Genomic DNA, 24376 nt, shown 5'->3' on the forward strand with positions numbered 1-24376 from the left:
CTACCCGGTTCTTCTCTGAAATCATCATAAATGCAGTAGCATGTTCTTTCTATTCTCCCTTTTTGTCCTCCATTCTCTCTTCATATTTTAGCATGTTGGTGGAAAACACCTTTTTTTGATCAAGTACTGAAATTTCGTAGTCCATTTCACTTTTTGCTTGCCTTACAGAAATAGCCCCTTTCACTGCCATAAAATTTTCTTGTTTTTCGTGAGTAGTAGTACTAGAACCTTATCACCTACTTGATAATATATGGTGCGCAGAAAAAGGACACGGATAAGAGAAAGCACATTCAAGACAACACAGCGCTGTGTTGTCTTGAATGTGCATTCTCTTGTCCGTGTCCTTTGTCTGCGTTCCCAAATGTTATCATGCTACCATACCAACAAGCCCAAATCGCCACCCTCATTGACTTATCTCCTCTTTTTAGTGTCCTCCACATTGTTTTATGATGATAGTAGTTTTTTGTTTTTGTTTGGCTCGTTCTAATTCTTGGTGGGCTATTTTGCAAGTTTCTTCTAGCCAGTTCCCACCCAACTTTTCCCTGGTTCACAATTCTTTCAAGATTGTTACTGGGCCTCTGACCGTCCTTATATACAGCATCTCAAAGTGCGAGAATCGTAAACTGGCCTGTGGTTCTTCTCGATATGCAAATGACAATGCAGGCAGATATCTATCCCAGTCCTCAAGCCTTTCTTTACACATCCTTTTTAACATACATACTTTTTAGTGTTCCATTGAACCGCTCCACCAACATGTTGGCCATCGGGTGATATGGTGTAGTTAATTTCTGGTCAATGGACATCAGTCTGTGTTCCTCTCTCATGGTTTCTGAGGTAAAATTCGATCCTCTACCCCTGAGTACCTCTTTTGGTGTACCATATCTTGTGAACATGTTCAACAGAGCCTCTGCTACCTGAATAGTGTCTATGGTTTTGAAAGATACCGCATCAGGGTACCTGGTAGTCTCGTCTATCAACGTCAGAACATATAAATTTCTTTAATCAGACACTGGGTTGATGGGCCCCACAATATCTATAGCCACTCTACAAAAAGGTAGCTCTACAGTCGGCATTTCACTCAGCAGAACCTTACCTACTCTTCCTTTAGAAACTGTCTATATCACTTCACATCGCTCTGCACTCCTTTCCAGAAGAATTCTTCTGCAATCCTCTCTAACGTATTTTCTATGCTCTGGTGACCAGCCATAATACCATCGTGTCCCAACTTCAGCACCGTGTCCTTTAACTCCTCTGGTACCATCAGCTGCATGACTTCTCCTCCTGAGCTGAAAACACATCTACACACCAGGCTATTCTGCGTCACAAAATGTGCTACCGTTCTATTCTTTTTTTCTTTTCATAACCTTTCCAACCCTCGCATGCTTGAATAGATGGATCTTTCTCCTGCTTTTAATAGCTGGCGACTACGTGAGAGTGCTGAGGCGCTAGCCGTTGCCACCTCAATTGTAGTGCGGGACTGTGTTCAGCATGCATCGCTTTGCAGAAAGGAAAGCAACTTGTTGTGAAGTTGAGTGTTGTAGGTCACGGGCACCGAGACAGCAAGCGTATTGCCTGCAGAGAGCATCACCTGCTGAAAGCTCGCATCGTCACGTTAACGAAGCAGGCTTCTCACCGCATCTCTTATGATGTGAAGCGGCATGAGTGCAAGTGGCTCAGCACGGTGTGTATGCCAAGTAGGTGAAGGGCTGCACCAACTAGCCAGTAGACGATCGGCTCCTTGCGACTGTACTGCATCCTAAATAACTGTGTTAGTGCTCGCTAAGTGGCAAATCTTAGTACACATTTATCATGAACAGCTGATTTTGTCTGTTTCATCACTATGTCAGTTGCTTTGTTGGCTGCGATCCCTGGACTCTGCAGTAGTTTCAAAATGCTCTTTGGTGTGCTATCGGGCAGTTGTGCGAGAATTTCAAGCGACTGAGGCAGCCCTGAACGTTCCCTGTAGCATAAGCACAGCCTAACTCTTTGAACCAGGCATGCACAACGCTCTTTTTCAGCTAGTTGTGGCACCCCTTCAGGCACAGTATTTAAAACGTTTTGCTAGCGCCACTGGTGCTATATTCTCACCTCTATTTCATAAACATACCCGCTAATCAGCCAACTTGTGTTGCTATTCCTCGACGCATTCATGCCTCAAATAGTCAAACCCTTTCCTCGCGAATGTGCATCCTCGGCATCACATAGCTTGCGCAAATGCCTTTGACAGGAGTCATGGACAAGCTCAGGATGCCATGTCGGTAGATGCTGCTTGTACAGAGCAGAAAGTTGTAGCAGTTTCTCACAACTCTACTCTGACCCATCCTTTCATTAACTGCCTCACCCCAGGCTCTACAGCTGAGGAGGCAGAGGAGACCGCCATTGCCTTTGCCCAACTTGATGCACAGTACGTCTTCACTGATTTAAAAACTGCTCTGTACAGCTATGCTATTAGCGAATACGCCCCCCTTGCCTGGCACTTGTTTAACACCCCCCCATGCAAAATTTACTGTGCATGGTGGAGCTCCAGTGGGTGCCTTCTTATTCAGGGAACCCCGAAAACAAGTGCGCCGATAAATAGGCCAGAGGATTCATTTCACGGGTTCAGAACAGCCTTGATTCGAACTTCTCGAAGGAGCAGTAGCATACTTTTGTAGAGCTTACACAAATACTTCGTTTGAACCGTCGCACTTGCCCTCCTCCAAATCCCTTTTTTACGCCCTCCCAACAAATCTTAAGGAGACTTGCACTGTCTCTTCCCCTCAGCTGCTGTCCCACTAGTGTGGCACTTCCCTTGAATGTTCCCTCTGCAGTGAACCCCACGCCACCCTTTCCCATGTCTTTTTGGCTGCCCTGCTGATCCACAGGGACAGCCTGCCATCTCAAGCTGCAAGGACTGGGAGGTCCTGCTCTCGTCTGGGGACCCGGTGTTGCAGCTTGCTGCGGTGACTCGGCCAACCGATGTCATCGCGGCGAGAGGCATGACCGTGCAGATGTGGCATGGGACTGCGCAGTGGTTCAGAGACCCCGGGGCAGTTCAAACACCCTTGCTAATAAGATTTTTCTGTTTGTCTGTTTGTCATTTCTGAACATTGGCAAAAAAAAAAAAAAAACGCTTCGTGGTGGGCACTTTAGGCATATTTGCTGTGGCACTGTATTCTTTTTCTAGCAGTGATGGCATGCGTAAAAAAATGCAAATATGCACTTGGTGGTTAATGCATGCTAGGTTTTGTACATTGAAGAAGAACGGCTATTCGGGCTAGTTGGTGTTGTCTTCTTTGCCTTCCGTTCCTCGCCTTCCATTCGCCTTTCTGCCGCGCCACGGTGGTCTAGTGGCTAAGGTACTCGGCTGCTGGCCCGCAGGTCGCGGGATCAAATCCCAGCTGGGGCGGCTGCATTTCCAATGGAGGCAGAAATGTTGTAGGCCCATGTACAGGTATTTGGGTGCAGGTTAGAGAACCCCAAGTGGTCGAAATTTCCGGAACCCTTTACTACGGCGTCTCTCATAATCATAAGGTGGTTTTGGGACGTTAAACCCTACAAATAAATCAATCGATCAATCCGTTCGCCTTTCTCTGGGCACTTTCGTGCTTGCACAGCAACCCTCAGTACAATAGGTTTAGTACTTAGTTAGCCATGTTCCTAGCAGGTTCTCGGCATGTATGTACGTATTGACGAGGTTTTATTGTAACGAGCTTTGAATATGTGTGTGTGTGTGTGTGTGTGTGCACGTGTATGTGCAGCTATGAACTCTATGCTGCAGCTCAGTGCAAAATACTTCACTGTTTTAGGTCACTGCCCCTGAACAAAATTTTACTATTGTATATTTTTGTGCTGATTTGGTGGGCTTGCGGCTTCTATATAAATGATTATGTGAAATGAGGAAACAATAAGTAAAATTTAAATTTTTTTCCCCTTTTGTGTGTCATAGAAAGCCCGTGCATGCTCCAAACACAGGTAGCTACTCCAAAAGCAAATCTTTGCTTGTCCCAATGGCTGCTCCAAGATGCCAGAAGGCATTTCCACCACTGTACTCAGCGTTAGTGGTTTGTTGACTCTTTTGTCTGTATTTTGTTGCCCTGTCTTTTAGAATAAACACTTACCAACTAGTTCAGATACCTGTCTTTCTAAAATCACAAGGGCATCATTGTAGAAGCAGCTAGTACAGTGCGTGAAACATGCTTGTGCATAAAGAAGCCATCTTCATCTAAAAAAGAAGTTGTCATTTCTAGACAATGTCGCAACGTCAAGTAGGTGTTCCTTGTTGCAGTTTGCATATGAGACAGTGAAGTGTCATTTGGCATCCTCGTCTTTTGTGTCCGCACCCCCTGCAGGGTGATGCAGCTGTTCCAGCGCCTGCTGACCTTAGGTCTCCAAAACCCTTCCCGGCTGCACCTGGCACAGTCGGTGCTGAGTTGCCTCGAACGGTGTCCACCGGCTCCATCTCTTGCCTCGTCCCTCTGGACAGTGCTGGCCTCCTCCCTGCTCACTTTTCTGCAGTCGGGCCACGAGGTCAACCAGGGCAGTGACCTGGAACCCGACTTCTCAGCCTTGGTGGCGGCCCTCGCCTTTCCCATCCACCATGCACTTCCCCATGTGGGGGCCAAGGTGGGGATCACTCGTTCACTGAGCTGGACATGTTTGATTTATTTGCTCGTGCAAATGTTCAAGCAAATATTAACGTACTTCAATTCACTTTGATTCTGGTTCAACTTGTTAGAAATTTCTAAGTATTGGAAGTGCTGCTCCAATTGCTCCAAACTGCTCCAAAAGAGAAATGCTGCTTCATTCTGCTCTAAAGTGCAATATTTGCTTGTAACTGCTCCGAACTTGCTCCGAAAGGATGTTGGCAAACTAAAAAGAATTAAGTTGAGCAATGGGACCATTGCGTGAGCCTATGCGAAACCAAAAGCAGGCTATTACACTATCATTCTAGTATGCTACTCAGTGGCGTAAATCCAGAAACATTTCAAAGGGTGACACATATCAGGCCATGATGTCCAGTTCGTATTTTTTATATGGTTTGTATTTTTATTTATGTAAGAATTAAATTATGCTTTCAAATAAAGTTTTAAAAAACATTATGTGGTCTAAGCTCGAGCAATTGCATTGTTATATTCAGTCTCTTTTTCACCTTTTTTTTTATTTCCATAGTTCACACAGCTGAGGGGCATTCAACACAGGTATGCTGTAAAAGATAAAAAGCCTTTTAGAAAGTTGATTGTGCTATACTGAACTATACTCAATTATGTCACATGCTAAAGCTAAATCTCAAGTGGGACACTTGCAAGCGGTGTCCCCCCGTGCCCGAACACTAGAAAAGTCTAGACTTTCTAGACCCCCCTCCCCCCCAATGATTTATGCCAACTATACTGCTTGTATACTAGCTGCATACTAGCATATGGCATGTTTAATTAATGATAAATATAAATATTACATGCTTAAGTGATGTTTTAGACTTTAGGAGTCGTTAGGAACATGCAACTGCTCCAAAAACACCAATAGCAACTCAAAGCTATAGCAATTTTTTTCTGCTCCATAATGTGCTCCAAAAAGCAAAATGTCTTTTCCATCACTGCAAAATGAACAAATAAATGTATATTAGTCCACGTGTTACCTCCTGTAAAGGTGGTTTAACCACAGTTCAGGGATGATGTACCGTGAGTACAACCTTCCAAAAAAATCAGCACTGCTGTGAAGCTTTACCTTAAAGTTAAAGGAACATGGTACCCCCACATTGATTCTTTCATTTTTAAGTTTAAAGCTTGTTATGCCAGCTTAAATGCTTTGAGTACAGTAAATTTTAAAATGTGACATTTTATAGGCTACCACTTGTATTCTAGTGAAAGTTTAATCTCACCATTGTTCAAAGTTGCCTCCACTTCCTTTCAACCATATACAATGATATTTGCACATGCCTTCTCTTCATTAAAAAAATAGTGTACAGGTTAGTTGAGTCGTGACAAGTACCTTCATTTGTCTTTATAATATAGGATGTATACTATTTGAATTTCATCCAAAAAAATTTGAGCCAGTCACTGTGTGCTTCAAATGCGTTTCGAACCTAAATTTACTAATGACACTGTCATGATTATCTCGGGAGTGCTTGCATATATCCAAGCACTTTAAGTTGGATGGAATTGGGAGAGAGAGGAGACTGAAGTGGCATGACAAACATTCTTTACCTCAAAACACTTCAAACCATTATCAACCTACTCAAAATTCGCGTAAATCAAACGTGTACACAATAATTTATTGAACGTGGAACCCAAAACTAACATTATTTTAAGTTAGGTTCAACACAAGTCCTAGGCCAGTTTATAGCCACTGTGGCCTCTCTTACTTTATGCAAGTCATTTTCTAAATGAAAGTCCTTACTGTTCGTGATGCCAACCTGTAACTACAATGATGTGTGTTGTCATTGAAGCTCTTGCAGCAGTCACACGGTTTCCATTGGTTAGTCTTTGTTGAGTAAGCTGCTTGGTTTGATTCCTCGTAACCCAGTCGTTGTAGGACATGGTAGGTTAGCCCTACCTGTGTTATTGGCTTCTTTTATGAGCCGTCAGGCCATAAAAGAAGCCAATAACACAGAAGCCAACTGACAACATGGCTCTCTGGAGTCTGCCTTGTGGGGCGCTGCCATCCCGTGAAGAAAGTGCAGAGTGGCAGGTGCACTGGTAACTTCTGTGACAAGGCCCCACAGGTCGCTGGGCATCCACCAAGGTCAGCGGCTGCTTCCCGGATCCCTCATGCTGCTATAGTCAGACTACGTTATAACGAAATTGTAGGGGGAGCCGTAAATACTTTGCTATAACCATTAGGTTGTTATAGATAATATTAATTTTTACAGACAGTTAGCCAGCGAGAGAGAATGTACTCACTACCAATTATCACAGCAACTCGCGGCGCAGAGAAAAACAGCCGTTAGAAGGCAAAAAAACTAGCAAAATAATGAAAAACAATGCACTTTATTTCTGCTAAATTCGGCACACCAGCTGGCAGATCACTTCGAAGAAAAATAGTCCTAATAGACTTTTGCCGACCCTTCGTCATGTGGATTACTGCTCTTTCAGCTGCAGCAGCTATTTAGAGTTCTTCCTTGCCGTCATCGTAACCATCAAAGAAGTGGCGCAGCAGGTTTGTCGCATCCAGTGCTTGCGCGGCCGTCGGTACGCCAGGTTTAGCAAAATTACGTTCCGGGGTGTCGACACATACGTCACTGTCGTCATGCACCCCCGTCAATGCGGGCACGATTTCCGCATTGGCACCGATGTATGTGCAGAAAGTGTCACAGTCAGGCACAACGCCGGCGTCAAGGAGAACGTCTCACGAAATCTGGGCCTGGTCACCTGCAGCAGCCACTGGCAACATTGACAAAATCTTCAGCCACTTTTTTTTTCCTTGATGCCAGGCTCAACGGCTTTCAACATTGTGTACTTCTGCTCAATTGTTAAATTTTTGCGCTTACGTTTGCCGTTAATGCTGTCCATCTCGTGTATAGCGGGGGAAACTGATAAAGGTAGTGTTGCTCTTCCACAGCGAATTGCAGGGAACAAAACCACAATCTCCGCCGTCCCGGCACGGAGCTGTAGAGAACAAGGAGGTCAAATGGGCGGGTGGGTCATCGAATTCTACAGGAAAGGGGAGGCCGGCTGACACACACGGTCGTGGGTGTTGGCAGGTGGCTCCCCTGAAGTGCAAGGCGCGAATTTTGAATTACTGCAGCCGTGATGAGGCGTAAATCGTGTGCGCTATAAGATATTTAATTGATGTATATCAAAACGATCAGTAAATGCTCATTTTGGGCGAAGAATGCTTCATTATATCCAGTGTGAAAAAATGTTTGCTTCATTAAAACCAGGTTTTAAATACATGAGCCTCTATGTGAAATCTAAGGGGAATTCTAATTGCTTCATTATATCTATTACTTTGTTATATCCCACTTCGTTATTATGAGGTTCTACTACAGACCCGGGCACCTGCTGCTTTTTGCGACCTTCTTCATTTGGTGCTCCACAGGGCTATGCCATCTCTTGCTTGGGTCGAGCGCTACGAACTTTCCACTGACCATTCATGTGCATAGATGTAGCAGTATCATTGACCGTGATTTGCAACCTTTGTGCCTGAAGGTAGGATAAGCAATAACCCGCTTGCGTGAAGGCTACGTAAAGCACGACTGTCACGAAGTCATCCAAATTCGAAACAGATGTCGTACAGTGAGTCTTCTGTTCCACGGACTTTCCAGTGAAATTCAAAAGTGAAGCTAACAGATGCTGTGTATGAATGTTTTCAGTCATTATGTAGATGTAAAGGAAGAAAATGCGAAATAGCACTGTGGTTGGTTTAGTTTGCTTCCTGTACTTTGTGAGTGTGTAGTGTTTGCATCGAACACACATAAGAAATCACATTCATTGAGGTTCCTGAATAAGGTAGAGTTGTCACACATCTAACCTGAAGACATTGAGAACAGGGCCAATATTAGGGTAATTATAAACTGTGAGGTGTCGATTTGGCGAGCGAGTGCCACGCTCTTGGAGTGAACGGACTCAGCAGATGTGGTCGGTACAAACCAAACAACAACACACATTTATTTAACTAATTTATAACGATGATATCGTCCTCCGAATCGATACATCAATCGTTACGATCAACATGCTAGGACATCCGTACACAATATTCCTTACACTCCATGACAAACACAACAACACGACATACAATAACATGACAAACACAATTACACACCCAAGGCGGCGTCGCCAACGCTTGACTTACCACCAGGGCCCCCGACGTGCAGCACGCGATGCCGCGCACCAGGGACTTACGCTAGAGACAACCCTTCGCGGCAACTGCCACGCGCAGAAGAGACTTGCTCTACTCTCGCCCGCCACCAAAGCTTGACTTCCGGCAGGGGTCACCGCCGGCGCTACACCATGATGATGATGGTAGTAGCAGTGATTACTGCTCGCGAACCAACGCTACCTACCTCCCGGTGGTTGTAGCCTAAAATGCGGCTTTTGGGCGGGACACGTGAACCACGCAGCGCAAACAACTTTACAGGGTGTGTTGGCACCTCCACATCCCCTCAACCTTAATTCAAACCATATTCTGAAAAAGAAAACCGCCACACAAGCTCTAACAAAAAAGAAGTCAACCCACGACCCTTCATAATGCCCGAGCACCACGGCATCGCCACTAGTCGACACTGCTGTACTGTCCGGCTCTAATTCACCTCAGTACCGGTCCCGCAGCAGCAACGTTGCCGTCGGCGCGATGATCTGTCCCTCGTGTCGACATGTCTTCCGGTTGCGACCAGCACTCACGAGGGCGCCAGACTGCAGGCAGTTGCGCAGGTCCCAGGCTTCTGCATCGCCCGACCTTACAACCGCATTTCTGGCCAGCAGCGCTGACGATGTGCAGAAAACAGCCTGCTTTGGATTACAATACTCCCGCTGCGTACATTCCAAAACAATCGACAGAAACAATGAAGTAGGGCCTAGGAAAGGGAGCTTCGGGCTTTTCGGCCACGTGGTATGATGGCCAGCACTTCTAGCTACCGTGATTACTCGAATCTAATGCGCACCTTTTTTTTGGTTAAGCGAGTTCATAAAACGCATGAGCATTAGAATCGAGTACGAAAAAAAAATGAATATGGTCATTCTATTGCCATCGGCATTTCGAAATGGCCGCCCCCTAGGTGTGTCGGCATGGCGCGTTGGCCATTTCTGCCTATGTGTTTCCCATGTGCGGCACTTCGTATGTGTGCTGAGGAGTTCGTCATCTTGGTGTGTATTAGCATCGACTGCATAGAAGGGCCGACTCCAAAAACTCGACGAGTGCACCACGATGCCGCTTTTATAAGAAAAGTCATCGCGTGTGCCGAAACGGCGGAAATCGGGCTGAATCGTGGTCATTCGGAGTTCCCGAAACGTGCGTGCGGGACTGGCGGAAACAAAAGCAGAATATTGTCGACAGCAAAGATTCACGCAAAGGCTTCAGTGGACCACAGCAGGGTCGGTTTCCGCAAATTGAAGAGCTGCTCGGCGAGTTTGTGATTGAGCAGTGAGCGGCACAGCGGCCCGTGATGACAGAACTGCTCCAAGTGCAGGCTATAAAAAAGGGCTAATGCGGAGCCAGTTTTAAGCGAGCAGGTGCTGGCTAACTAACTTTATGAAGACGAAAGGCTTTTCCCTCTGAAGGCGAAGGGGCATATGCCAAAAGTTGCCGGAGGAGTACGAAGAAAAGCTTCAGTTTTCAGAGGTTCGTCCTAAACTTGCGCCACAACAACGGCTCCCTGCTTGGGCAAATCGGGAATGCCGATCAGACGCCTCTTTACTTCGGCATGCCTGGCACCACAACCGTCGAGAAGAAGGGGGCGAAGCAAGTTCGCGTGCTGACATCGGGCCACGGAAAAACTAGAGTGACGGCAATGCTCCGTTGCACGTCAGATAGGCACAAGCTTCCCCCGTACCTCATATTTAAACGGAAGACGCTCCCGAAAGGAGTCTTTTTCCCGAGTGGTGTGATCGTGTGGGCCAACGAGAAAAATGGGTGCGGGTTGAAATCAATGTCTTACTTTTTTTTTCGTCGTGGAAACCGGGTGTGCGTTACAATCGAGGCACCGGGGACCCATGCTAGAGAAGACAACTGTTTGCGGCAACAGCCACGCGCAGAAGAGACTCGCTCAGTCTCGCCCACCACTAAGGCTTGCCTTCCGCCAGGGGTCATTACTGGCGCTATACCATAATGATGATTATAGTAGCGGTGATCTCTGCTCGAGAACCAATGCGACCTATTTCCCGGTGGTTGTAACCTAAAATGCGACTTTCGGGTGAGACACGTGTGCCACGCAGCACAAACAACTTTACAGGGGATGTCGGCACCCCCACAAAACAGACACCAAGCTTGCGCAAATATTCAAAATAAACAAGTATGTGTGTATTAGTCCTTGTGTAACTTGCCCCCCCCTGTAAAGGTGCTTACGCTGCAGTGGAGGGGTGCTATGTCATGAATACATCTCGTACCTTGGAGAAGTTCGCGCTGCCGCAAGGTCTCTCACTCCAAAGTTGAATGAACAAATTACTCACACATTGATTCACCATTTTTTTTATTTAGAAGTTTGTTATGCGGCTTATATGCTCTTAGTGCAGTTTAAAACTTTCCACAAAAAGTCAAATGCTGCCACCATTCAAACTTGATTCCACTTTTTTCTAACAACAACAACAACAACAAAAAAGACATTTGCACTGTGCTTTGTTTCACTTAAAAAACAAGAACTATTGTGCAAGTTAGCTGGTTTATGACTAGAGCTGTGTGAAGAGTGCAATTTTTTGTGTGAAGCAAGTTCGAATATTTAGGTTTCAATGCGAATTGAATGCAATATTTCTGAAATAGTGTTTGAATATTTCTAAAGTATTTAGGAAATATGTCAAATGAAATCGCAGAAGAAAGTTGAAGAGAATTTCGAGCATATTCTTATTAGAAGGGAACATGAAAGTGTCTTTTGGCTAGTTTGATGAAAAGCTGGAAGGATGGTATTCCCCAGTTTTTCTTTATCAAGGATGAGGCAATGCAGAAGCTGTAGAAGTTTTGGTGCAATTGAAGTGTTGCCGAACACTGTTTGCATGGTAAAATTACCTAAGCATGCTATTTTCTCAGCCTCTATGCCTCTTTCAACTTCTGCGAATGCCCAACTGATGTGGTGAACAAGGGTATGCTGCTTACGAGTTTATAGTTTCAAATCTGCCTCATCGATACCAATATATAAAAACACCTGAAATTTCGGTTGCCAATATTTTGGACTTGCCCAAATTTCAGATCTAGAGCAGCTTTAATTGAGATTCCACCTTTTTCTCCTCTATCATCTCCATGTTGGAATCAGTGTTTTTTGAGTGAATACATTGGCGACCCTAATAGAGCCCTAAGGCAGCTTTGCCACAATACGAGATTGTGGTGGATTGAAAAAAACATTGAAAACCTGGCGGGGCCACTGCTGATTCACGATTCCAACTGAGCACTCGCCACCTAGCGGCTGCGCTTGGAAAGGACGTTAACAGGGTCAGCGTTGAAAGGAGATATGTGATCCATGTTACGCCTGTTGAGAAGCGGCCGCATAGCTCCTTTATTTTCGTAATGCCGCACAAGCGAGCCCTATGAAGAACAAAGGGATGTCCAAAGGCGATTGAAGTGTGCTGCAATACGTGGCATTGCGGTGTAAAGATTCCAACGTATCTTTCTATCAATTCCAGAAGGAAGCAGACGGCATGCGACGAAGAGCGGCGCAAATCGGAAACTTATGCACTGAAAAGAAGGTGACGGACACTGTGGTAGTTTGTTATAGTGAATTCGCTCGCGACGAAATAATTCTCTTCTGTGAGTACAGCATTATGTAGCCTGTGCGAATTCTTATCAATATTCGGGCTTCTCTAAACATGGAGTATATTTTCGTTTACATGTGAAAGCGCTTTAGGAAAGTTGTTGCGTTACTTGTGAGCATCGTATTCTTGGCATATGCTTGTTTTCTGTGCAAGTCGTAGTGCTACTCATTCTCAAATTAAGCTGCTGTAATCCTTCCCCTTGAACATTTTTTATTTTGTGCATGCATTTATATACACACACATAAACATGCAGTTTCGAATAAGACATAGACTGTATTTGTCTTTGGGAAGCTCGAATAGTAAAATTTTGGTGCAAATCGAATCGAATATCAAACACAATTGGAAAAATATTTGAAACTTGGAATATTTGCACACCCCTAGTTATGACAGGCTCATTTATCATTGTAATACAGTTAAACCTGGATATAGCAATATCGAAAAATTCGAAGTATTTGCTCACACCGGCGTTTTGTAGGAGTTCTGTGACATCGGATTCAAAACAGTGCCAGCTTTAATTTTTGTAACATAACAATTTCTTGCTATCGTGTTCATTGCAGTGCATTCAATGCGCCGTTGTGTTGTTGCCAGAACTAATCGACTAATCGTTAAAGCTACCAGCCTGTGAACTCAAGGCGTGGCGCAAGGCTGAAGCACGTGACGAGTCGACCTCTGAAGATTCGTCATCACCGTTATCTCTGAGAGTTTTCATCAGCACCTAATTTGACATCCCCTCGGTGGGGATAACATGGTTGTCCGAAATTAAGAAAAGTCACCGTCTCACCCCAAGGGCGGAACAATTAATGCGATAGCTACAACTTGGAATGTAACGCTAAGAACGGCAAGCAGATCGAAACGTGCAGCGCGCTGCTCACGTACAAATGACGCACGAAAACAACATACACAGGATCAGAGTGAACTAGCAACATTTACCGCTTGACACTTAACGCGCTGTTTAAACAAAAGCGAGCTGCGAAACGTAATCACAGGTACGAATATGAGTGCGGACTAACATGTGCACCAGTTGTTACTTCGCTGTGTTTGAAAAGCGCACTCTTTTCCAAAACTGCGCCTGCCCAATGAGCGAAGTGATCTTTGTGCGTCTGGCAACTAAACGCAATCATTCCGGTAAAGGTCGAAGGCGCGCGATTCTCCTCACTAAAGGATAAGTACGCGTGCACAAGCATCTACCCCTCACCCATTCGCGAGACAATGTAGGCGTGGGAGATAAGCGCGCGTCGGCGCTCTTTGCGCGGGTGGCTTGTTGTTTTCTTTCTTGAGTTTTCATATCTATAGACACATATAGGTATATGGTGAATGACGGCTGCGGCGACAGCAGAAAGCCAGCTAAGACTGTTTATATTGCCGAGACTGGCTATTGCACTAAAAAAAAGCTCCCACCTTCCTGAAGGAAATCGTGAGAAAATGCGAACGCATTGCATAGCGTCCTTAAGGGGGGACACTGTAATTGAGACAAAATGTCAGATATTTTCATGCGTTTATAAACAAAATTCACAGCGTGATTGAGTTTTTGATGCTGATTTCTAAAATGCAACTACTGTTCGTCTAAACCAATTAGTTTTTGGGATATCCTAAAATTAATTACCCATATTTTGCCGGTATAATGAGACAGGAAATTTGTATTGCAGCGCTACTATTGCCACATGCTTGTATAATAATGAACATAAGCTACACAATGGTAGGAGCGCTTTTTTTATTCGATAATTTTAGCAAGGTTTGTCGCACCTTGCACTTCAGTGTTGCAGACACTCAGATTTCTGGCAAAAATTAAATTTTTTGAAGATCTTAATAAAAAATTCACACCTACCATTGTGTGAACTAAAGATACAGCTACATGTCACAATACAAATGGCAGTCCTAGCTGCTCTGGAGGCAGAGATATCTTTTAGACAAGTTTGCAACTGCAGCAGAATTTGAATCCCGAGAAATCATGCAAAAACACAAGTCCATTTTGGGCAGACAGTAGCATGGAAAAGTGGTTTATTTACAATGATTTACAAATTCAGCTTTCTCAGTAGGCATCAGGCATGTAGTCCTTCTGTTTTGCGTCACCTAAATGGCGTTTTTTCAATGCCTGCTGCATGTTTTTCGCAGAGGCACACTTGCGAGCTGATGCGGTCGCCTTGGGCTCGTGTGCCAACTAGGCCGCTTACTAGTTCGTTGACGCCTATGTGGGACGAATGTGCGCGCGTAATCCGCGATCCGTCCTATAATAAAGCGGTTTTCCGGCTTGTCCAGATTGAGTTGTTGATGTCGCAGACCGAGCTCGTGCACTCGCTTATCAATTTCAAGGCTCCAAGAGCAGCGAGGTGTTAGTTTCCTTTTCACCTAAGATTGCCACATTTTTGAGTGGAGGCCGTGGCGCAATATGTTCATCGTCGCGGATGCGTCGTTACAAGCACTCTACCTGTTGCCAGTAGCCTTCATTGCACGGGCGGCAAGCATGTTCATCGCAAACGGATCGATTTTCTACTGTTTGCCGGCTTGCAGCGAACTTCACTTTGGCGACCCATTACACAGTTCACGTTGGACAGGGGGAACCCGCGGCATCAATGCGTTTAGCGATAAGACTGCGCTTCCGTTCTATCATTGCAAAGATTGCTATCTCTCGCAGCTTCACTTCTGCTTTTTACTTGCCATCATGTAACTGTTGAAGCTCCAAAACAGTGCCGCTTTGAGCGACGTTGTCGACAACCGACAGGCTCGTACGGGAGTTAGGCCTACACTGGTGACTCGGCGACCGCCGATGAACGCCGCGAGTTTGCTATCTTCTCTGTCCTGAGTGATAGCCGGGCTCTTTCTGAAGTTCACAGCAAACGAAGGATTGTCACACCCGCTTCACAAATTAGTGCAGCGAGAAAATTCTTTACTGCAGCAGGCGGTCGACAGCACCATGACAAAATAGCATATGTCCGTGTGCGTCACGATCAAAAAGCAGATGCTGGAAACGCCACTTGGCCAATCGAGTGCCTAGGTTTTGTCACGTGCCCCAAACAGCCAATAGAATCTCGCGGTGGTGCTTCTCGATGACGCATTTTTGCTGAAAAACTAATGAGCAAGGCGAGCCACTGGTGGCGGGAAATTGAAGATGAAGAACGACCTTTCCAAACGAGACCAAGATGACCACGATGACTCGTGTGTAACGGCAACGGTTCGGCATGGAAAAAGTGCGACTTTAGCGTCTACTTGTGCTCAAATTCATTTCACAGTGGTGTTACAAATTGATTTTGTACCAGAAATAATGACGCGAGAAACTTGAAACTTCTCAGATAAGTGCAAAAATAGTTACAGATTGCGAAAATGTCAACTTCAAAAAATCTGTTTTTTCGCGATTTTTGGCCTTTTAAGATTCATGCCTCCCCTTAACGCCATTTGTCACTTGAGAGTAATTATTTTTTGCACCGTGTAGCCAATAGCGCCGTTCGCTGCATGTAGCGTTTTTATTGCGATAGCAATTATATGGACACTCTCGACTAAATTTTGCCGCAGGCATCGGCGTCGGCTTCGACATTAGTGTCGTCGTAACCGTCACTCGACCTATATATATATATAAATAAATAAATAAATATATATATATGTATATATATATATGTAGATATATATATAACCCTAGAAAGAAAAATAATTTAGAAAAAGACTCCGGCACGTGATATTAAACTTGGTACCTCTGAATTGTGAGTGTGAAGCGTAAACCACTGAGCCACGAAGGAGCACCTCCTCCAATGTTCAAGCGGCAAGCTATATATATATATATACCACTTACCGCTGGTGACGGGCATCTCGAGGGGAGCCATAGTGTTTTCAGCGTTACGAGCAAGATGGTGCAATAAGTGTGCCTGTCACATCGTCGCAACACGACAGTGCTTGCTCTTATCTGCCACATGTATTTTGCCTCGTGTAGAGGGAGCAGGGAGGACACTAACCCACGTGCTTATCTACCGATGGGGTCAGTCGTACGTCTTGGCTGGCCTTGGGCTTTCACCGGAACGATTCTGTTGTAGTTGCCGAGCGCACAAAGGTCACTCCAATTCTTGTGCAGTCGCCGTTTGCGAAAAGGCCATGCTTTTCAGACACTGCAAAGTAACAACAGAGACGCTTATTCGTGTTAATCTGTACCTGTGAGTACGTTTCATGCGTAATTTGTGCGTGCAAAACGCCGGGCACGTTTCGATCTGCGTGTCGTTCTGCGCGTGACCTTCCAGATTGTCGATACAGATGAACAAGGATATATCGAACTCGAAGGGGATCGTGAATTAGTTCGATATATATTGATATTGTTACGAATAAGACACGACGCAGTATCGACGAGGCTGTGAAAGAGATTTACTTAAAACCAGCAGTAATGGCGTGACCGGTTCACCAGTGAACGAGTGGAGAGCACCTTTCTTCCTCTTTGTTAGGCACACACGCGCATCGTCGGACAAAATATCAACATGCATGTAGCATAATCCCCGGCGGCAGAAGCGCCGTCTCGGTGCATCTAGATGTCAACGTCAGCGGCCGAGTGGTAAGGCTTCAAGGGTGCCACATGTACGATATCGGTGGTCTGTGAGGCAGTTGAAGGCGATGGGGCAGCAGGGGTAATTTCGTATGTCACAGAAGTAATCTCACGAAGGACTCGATATGGACCTGTGTAGCAGGAAAGAAGTTTTTCCGACAAGCCGACTTGACGGGTCGGGGACCACAGCAGCACCAATGAACCGGGTAAGAAGTGTACGTCGCTGTGCCGTTGATCGTAGAAACGCCACTGGTTCTTTTGAGAGGCCAGGAAGCGAGTGCGGGCAATTTCGCGTGCGTTGGCAGCCCGAGTGATAGCGTCAAGGGCATATTCGCTGGTCGGTGTCGCGGTAGACTGAATGACTGTTACTAGGGGTAATGTAGGTTCTCTGCCGAATAACAGAAAAAATGGGGAGTAGGCGGCAGTGTCATGACGAGAAGAATTGTAGGCAAATGTGACGTACGGCAACGCGAGATCCCAGTCGGTATGGTTGGTAGAAACATACTTAGGGAGCATGCCTGTGTGAGTTCGATTTAGACGCTCCGTGAGTCCATTGGTTTGCGGGTGGTATGACGTAGTCAGCTTGTGTCTCGTTTGACAGAACTGCAAGATGCCTTGGTTTGTAAGCAGCTGCCGTGAGGCTCCGTGTTGCAAAATCACGTCCTTGAGGAGGAAGTTGGCGACGTCTGTGGCGCAGCTTGTTGGAAGAGCTCGTGTGATGGCATAACGCGTAGCGTAGTCGGTGGCCACAGCGATCCACTTGTTACCCGAAGAACACAAGGGGAAAGGGCCAAGTAGGTTCAAGCCAACGCCGAAGAACGGGTCTGATGGAATGTCAAGTGGTTGAATGCATCCGGCGGGAAGTGTCGATGGCGTTTTGCGGCGCTGACATTTCTCACAAGCCGCAACGTATTTTTTGACTGAGCTTGCAAGGCCTGGCCAAAAGAAGCGTCGGCATATTCGGTCGTAAGTGTGTGACACACCTAAGTGACCAGCAGTCGGAATGTCATGAAGTTCATGTAGAACCTCCGAGCGAAGGTGTTTCGGAATGACAAGCAGCAGGGCCGGTCCACCCGGCTCAAAACTTTGGCGGTATAATACACCATCGTGGAGCACAAATGAAGGATAGGACTTATCAGAAGATTGTGACTCGAGGCACTCAATGATAGCACGCAAGGACGCATCATGGCGCTGTTCATTCCGATGCACGTCATTTGCGAAAAAAAAAGACGCAAGGTTCGGTGTCGGTGTCAGGCATAGAGCTCGACTCAGCAACCGGGTAGCGGGACAGGCAGTCTGCGTCCTGATGTAGGCGTCAGGACTTGTACATTACCGTGTAGGTATACTCTTGCAGTCGCAGAGCCCAGCCCCTGAGCCGGCCAGTAGGATCCTTCGGTGACGAAAGCCAACATAGCACATGGTGGTCCGTTATTACAGAGAAGCTCGTGCCATATAAATATGGACGGAACTTCGTGACGGTCCAAACAAGAGCAGGACATTCACGCTCTGTTATTGAATAGTTGCGCTCGGCAGCTGTGAGAAGGTGGCTAGCGTATGCGATGACTCGGTCGTGTCCCCGCTGGCGTTGGGCTAGGACGGCTCGAATCCCGTGACGACTCGTATCGGTTCTGACTTCTGTCGGAGCGGACGGGTCAAAGTGCGCCAATATAGGTGGAGTCTTGAGGGGGGTGATGAGTTGAGAAAAAGCGGCAGCTTGAGCGGAACCGCACGTAAAAGTCACGTCTTTCTTCAGAAGGTCGGTGAGTGGTCAAGCGATTGTTGCAAAATCTTTCACGAACCTTCTAAAATAGGAACAAAGTTCCATAAAGCTCCGGACATCCTTGACAGACTGAGGTACAGGAAAGCTCGTGACGGCACGAATTTTCTCTGGGTCAGGCTGCACAACTGATGCGTCGACAAAGTGGCCCAGCACCGTAATCTGCTGGCGGCCGAAGTGACATTTCGACAAGTTTAGTTGAAGGCCAGCAGTGCGGAAGATGTTTAGAACCGTTGACAAACGCTGGAGGTGCGTTTCAAACGTAGGCGAATATACAAGGACATCATCCGGATAGCACAGGCATGTTGACCACTTGAACCCTTGCAATAGCGAGTTCATCATACGCTCAAACGTTGCTGGGTCGTTGCATAGCCCAAACGGCATCACCTTGAATTGGTATAGGCCGTCAGGAGTTACAAACGCAGTCTTTTCTTGGTCTTTCTCGTCCACCGTAATCTGCCTATAGCCAGAACGTAGGTCAATTGAAGAAAAGTATCGCGTGCCATGAAGACAATCGAGGGCGTCATCAATTCGGGGCAAAGGATAAACGTCCTCTTTTCGTGATTCCATTAGCATGGCGGTAATCAACGCAGAATCGCCACGTGTCATCTTTCCTTTTAACGAGCACAACGGGAGATGCCCAGGGGCTCGAGGAGGGTGCAGTAATTCCTTTGGCTAGCATCTTGATAACTTCTTGAATTACTTTACGCTCTGTGGCAGACACCCGGTATGGTCGGCGATGAATGGGAGGAGAATCAGCAGTATTAATGCGGTGCTTCACGACAGAAGTCTGACCGAGTGGACTGCCGTCGTTGTGAAATATGTTGCGGAAGAAAGCCAGAAGGCGGAATAGGGCATCGGATTGCTCACGTTTGAATTTCAGGTCGATCATGGGGCACAAGGCCGAATCAAGGGATGTGGCATCCTGTGGGCGACATAGACGATCAGAGCATGCGTCTGCCGCAAAAGCGGTGACGTGGGCCTCTATTAGGGTCGAAGCGTGGCTACTGAAATTTCGTTTGGTAGTACTTGCTGCGTGAAATCAAAATTGATAATGGGCAGACATGTTCGCTTAGAGGCCATAGTTAGGACGGAGTGTGGCACAGTGATGTAGCGCGCCAGGAGAACCTCAGGAATGGGCGTGACGACATATTCACCGTCAACAACAGGTGAACTTGTTGCCAATTCAATGAATATGAGGGCTTTTGGCGGTATCCGACTGAAGTCTGGGGTACAAAGGTTTTTCGGCATCTCGGGGCGAGAATCTGGAAGAAGAGGAAGTTCTAAACAGAGAGTGCCGGCAGACAGTCGATCAGCGCCGAATGCGTCGATAAGAAGTCCATCCCGAAGATGAGATCATGAGGGCAATTGTCGATCACGGTAAATAAAACAGGAGCATGGCGGCCTGTAAGGCTAATACGTGCGATACACATTTCAATGACGGCCACAGTTTCACCATCGGCGACGAGGACGGCTTGTGTTGCGGCAGGCGTGAGTACTTTTTTGAGGCGGCGACGGAGACGAGCACTCATGATCGACACCTGAGCTCCAGTGTCAACTAAGGCCTTCAAAGAAAGACCGTCCACATGCTCTTCCAGCAAGTTCTTACTAGTAGGGAGCGTCAACAGAGGATTTGGGTCACTCGCACTTGATGCAGCACTACCTCCAGGAGCTGCATAATCTAGTTTTTCGTCCGGGAAGATCCATAGTTAGTCGGCGATGGATAGCGGAGGGGTTGGGGTGACGGCGAACGGCGGCGTTGCGGTGAAGGGGAACGAGTGGTAGAGCGGCTGTAAGGTGCGTCGGAAGCAGGATACTCACAGCTGGGTGAATACCGACGGGTGTCCGCATAGGGCTGAGGAGAAGAAGAAGATTGGCTCCAAGGGTGAGGCGTCCAAGTACTGCGACAGTCGCGGGAGACATGGCCAACCCTGTGACAGCGGAAGCAAATTGGCTTGTCGTCTGCTGTTCTCCATTCCGTCGGATTGCGGGATCGCGGAAGAAAATATGAGTCGTGGCACGGTGCATTTATTGTCATCGGTGTGGAGGCGGGTCGGGAGACAGAGCAGGCCACAAGAAATCCGAGCTTTGCAATTTCTTGCCTCACGGCGGCTTGAATAACGGAGACTGCCGCAGGCGTTTGTGCGGCGCCATGGTTGAGTGGAAGTGAAGGAAATGGCGCCGGACTTGACGCCTCAAGCTCCTGTTGAACTATATGTGTCACGTTCTCCTGTATGGGTGGCGTGGCAGTGAGATTGGCGCAGGTAGATGTGGCAGCCGTGTTTGGTAGTCGTGTAAATTGAGGCAGGACACGGCGGCTTTTGGCCCTTTAGAAGCGGCGGCATTCTTTATTAATCACATCGACGGTCGTAACGTTAGTGTACACGAGCAAGTTGAAGGCATCGTCCGCGATGCCCTTGAGTATGCGGCCCACCTTGTCACTCTCTGGCATTTGCTCGTCTACTTTCCGGCACAACGCGAGCACGTCCTGTATGTACGAGACATACGACTCAGTTGAGGACTGCACCCTAGTGGCGAGTTCTTTTTGCGCTTCCATTTTGGGACTAGAAGGGATCCAAAGATGTCGCGTAGTCGCTCCTTGAAGATATCCCAGCTGGTGATCTCGATCTCATGGGCGTCGAACCAAACACATGGGGTGCCGTCCAAGTAAAAGATTACGTTTGCGAGCATCATGGTAGGATCCCATCGGTGTGTCTGGCTAACACGGTCATACATGTGGAGCCAGTAGTCAACGTCAAGCCCAGGTTATGCGGAGAATGTACCGGGATCACGCGGGTAAGGCATCGTCAGGTATGTAGTGGCTGGAGCTACAGATGGAGACACTGGCGGGTTGTCATTGGTAGCCATGGCCGGAGACGGAACGGTGCGGCCACTGCGAAGCTTCGTGGTGAGGACGGGGAACGTTCCATCTCCACCAAATATGTTACGAATAAGACACGGCGCCGTATTGACGAGGCTGTGGAAGAGATTTACTTAAAATAGCAGTAATGGCGTGATTGGTTCATCAGCGAACGAGCGGAGAGCACCTTTCTTCCTCTTCGTCAGGCACACACGCGCATCGTCGCACAAAATATCAATATGCGTGTAGCAATATAAAAAAATACAAGCTCTGAGAGCTTACCTGTCCTACAATAGGCGCATTCAAGAATGACGACTAATTCCGCACACATGCCGGAACAAAATGTTTTATTTGCGTGGAAACAATATCGTTTATCTTGGCCTGCTTCTTTGTTTTCGAAAGAAGTTGAAGACGTTAGTTTCGATCTTATCAAGACTGTTCAGTTGCGACATCCTGGTTCCTTCCATACCGCCGATACGATGGCGAATGGACGCTGAACGCTGCCGCCAATTCAACAGTGGAGTTTGCGCGTGTAGCCAGCTCCTCATCCAGAGTATCCGCCTCCTCAGCACGTGAACGTTCGGCCTGGGCATCTCAGTTCCCTGCGACCGCAGCTACTATGTCCTCTTCAGCGAGGCTTGCAATTGCCTGAACATTGCAGTCCGCTTCCACGAAATCGTGCAGCCACTTCGTGTGGAACAGCTATCAGGTAGAAAGACAACAAATCGCGAAACGCATTGTCTAAGCGCTGGTCATCACCGTCTTCACCGGGTTTCGCAAATTCCTCCGTCACATGACCGTCTCCCGACGTTTGCTGCTCCGCCACCTTTGCCTTGATATCTGACTTGTCATGTACTCTGAGGGCTCCGTGGTATCCCAAAGTCGTCTGCGACGGTTGAACATTTCTCACTTGCCTCAACAGGTTGATCAGCCTTCAACTTCATCACGAAGTCAAGGGTCTTGCGCTTCTTGATGCTGGCCATAGCTACATGCGAGGTCAACAATTCAAGGAGTCGGCAGCAGCTTTGCACATCATGCATGCAAAAGAAGAATGGCGCACATGCGGTGGTACATAGATGACCCGACAACCGAAGCGGACTCCACCAACAAAGCGCTCGGTAGGCGATGGTTACTGGCGAGGGCAACAGCAAAAGGCGTAAGCTGTGGTTGGCTGATCTAAACTTGCAAAACAGCAACGAAAAATAAAAGGAAAGGTGAAAGAAGGAGGTTGTTGGCTCCTTTGTTCCTGCTCTCTGAGCTGCCGAGTGCGCGAAGAAAGCTTGAGAAAGAGAAAAACGAAAAAAAAAAAGGTCTGTAAGTTGGAGACCATGGAGTTCAAGCGCTCTCACCTTTACCTTTTTTCGAGCGTTCTGGGTTCAAACGATGCGCGGGGCCATGCGGACGTCGCCAGGCGCCGAGAGTGCCAAAGTGCACTTCCAACTCGCGTGGTGTTCGATATATTCGAAGGCGTGTAAAAATACCGTAAGATATAAAGCTGCGAATTTCTATACTTTCACAAAGGAATTTCAAGGGGATGACTGTTAAGCTCGATATACCCGAAAATTCGATATGTGTGGGTGCGATGTATCCGTGTTCAACTCTATCGCGTTCATTGCTTTGCCTTTTCAAAGCTGTGACCTCTTCTGTCACGAGAAACAAGGTTTGCATTTCCAGCTCTAGTAGCTGGCATGCACGGTTAAAAAATAGGCTCGTCCTTGGTGTTTCACAGCGGCGTCTTGAGCCCACATTTCGTATGTTCTGGAGACGCGCCCAGCCAGCGAACGGTTCAAAGTGAGACGCATGCAGACGGGAAAGCGGGGCGCAGGGAGGAGAGAGAGCGAATGGTGAGAGAAGAAGCGGCGAAGCACTGCACCTACCCTCTTCTACACTCTCTTGCACCGCATGCTCAGGGGATGCCGTAGGGGATTCGAAGCTGACGCTCAGTCGCTCAGTTCATGGTTTCCTTCACGCAGCTGCTGGGTGCAATCGCGGAACGATGCCTTTTCCGATGCCAACGATTATCATTATGTTTGCGCTCAGTCAGTTTTGTAACTAATTATAGTGGCTGTTCATCCGCATTATCAACAAAATTAGCCTGTCACGAGTGATAGATGATAAGAAGAGCATAAAATAAAGCAAAAGTCACCGCTGCACAATACTCCGCTTCCATGTCGGCGTTGTCGGATACACTTTGATGGCGGACAGCTGCTGGTGTTAACGTGTTAATTAAACTGTTAGGGTGGTTCACGAAAGCCATTGTGGCCATTTTTCCACATGCTTATCACCATGGCATCGCACTGCATGGGTGAGAATCGCATCGTGACGCTCTTGGGAAAGAATAGGAAGCAGTTAGCACTTTTTAAATTATGGGAATAAAGGTTTCTTTGGCTAGCTCAGGTCAGCTATAATTTTTCGCATTTATACAATGAACTTTTCGCTTCAATGAATTTTTTCCGTGCCTCGTCAGCTTCGTTGTAGTGGGATTGGACTGTATTACAGTGTACTAAAAGGGGGCAGTGGAGTGAATGAGGCAGCCGCGCCGCATCTTGGCTGATTCTCCAGCGAGTGACAGTAGCGGCGGTTTTGTAGTCCCAGGGTACTGAAGCTCTCGGGTGCGTCTGCATTGGGAGCGCACGCACCCGAGCCTGCGAAAACGTGTAATTGCTCGTTTTTAGCGGCTTTAATGCGTTTCTGAGCCTTTATCAGTGGACGCACCTGCCACGCGCCATGGTGCATGAGTGAATATGCAGGTACGCCGAAATCGCAATGATACATTCACTGTTTCAAAAGCCTGCCGACCCAGAAAAAAAAGTGTCAATCGGAATTTGCATGGATCCGCCTAGCTTGTCACT

General features: G+C 47.0%; 1 protein-coding gene across 4 annotated transcripts in view; it reads left to right on the top strand.

Annotated features, from left to right (window-relative positions):
* Nucleotides 1–24376, top strand: part of LOC119178056 (uncharacterized) — a 697593-nt gene that overhangs the window by 235484 nt on the left and 437733 nt on the right. For all 4 annotated transcript variants that reach the window (XM_075887501.1, XM_075887516.1, XM_075887508.1 and 1 more), the window contains one exon: nt 4332–4605. In XM_075887501.1, coding sequence (XP_075743616.1) covers nt 4332–4605 — 274 coding nt within the window. The remainder of the gene's footprint in view (nt 1–4331; nt 4606–24376) is intronic.

Source organism: Rhipicephalus microplus, chromosome 1 (genome assembly GCF_043290135.1).
Source record: "Rhipicephalus microplus isolate Deutch F79 chromosome 1, USDA_Rmic, whole genome shotgun sequence".
In the NCBI taxonomy this organism is placed as follows: Eukaryota; Metazoa; Arthropoda; class Arachnida; order Ixodida; family Ixodidae; genus Rhipicephalus; species Rhipicephalus microplus.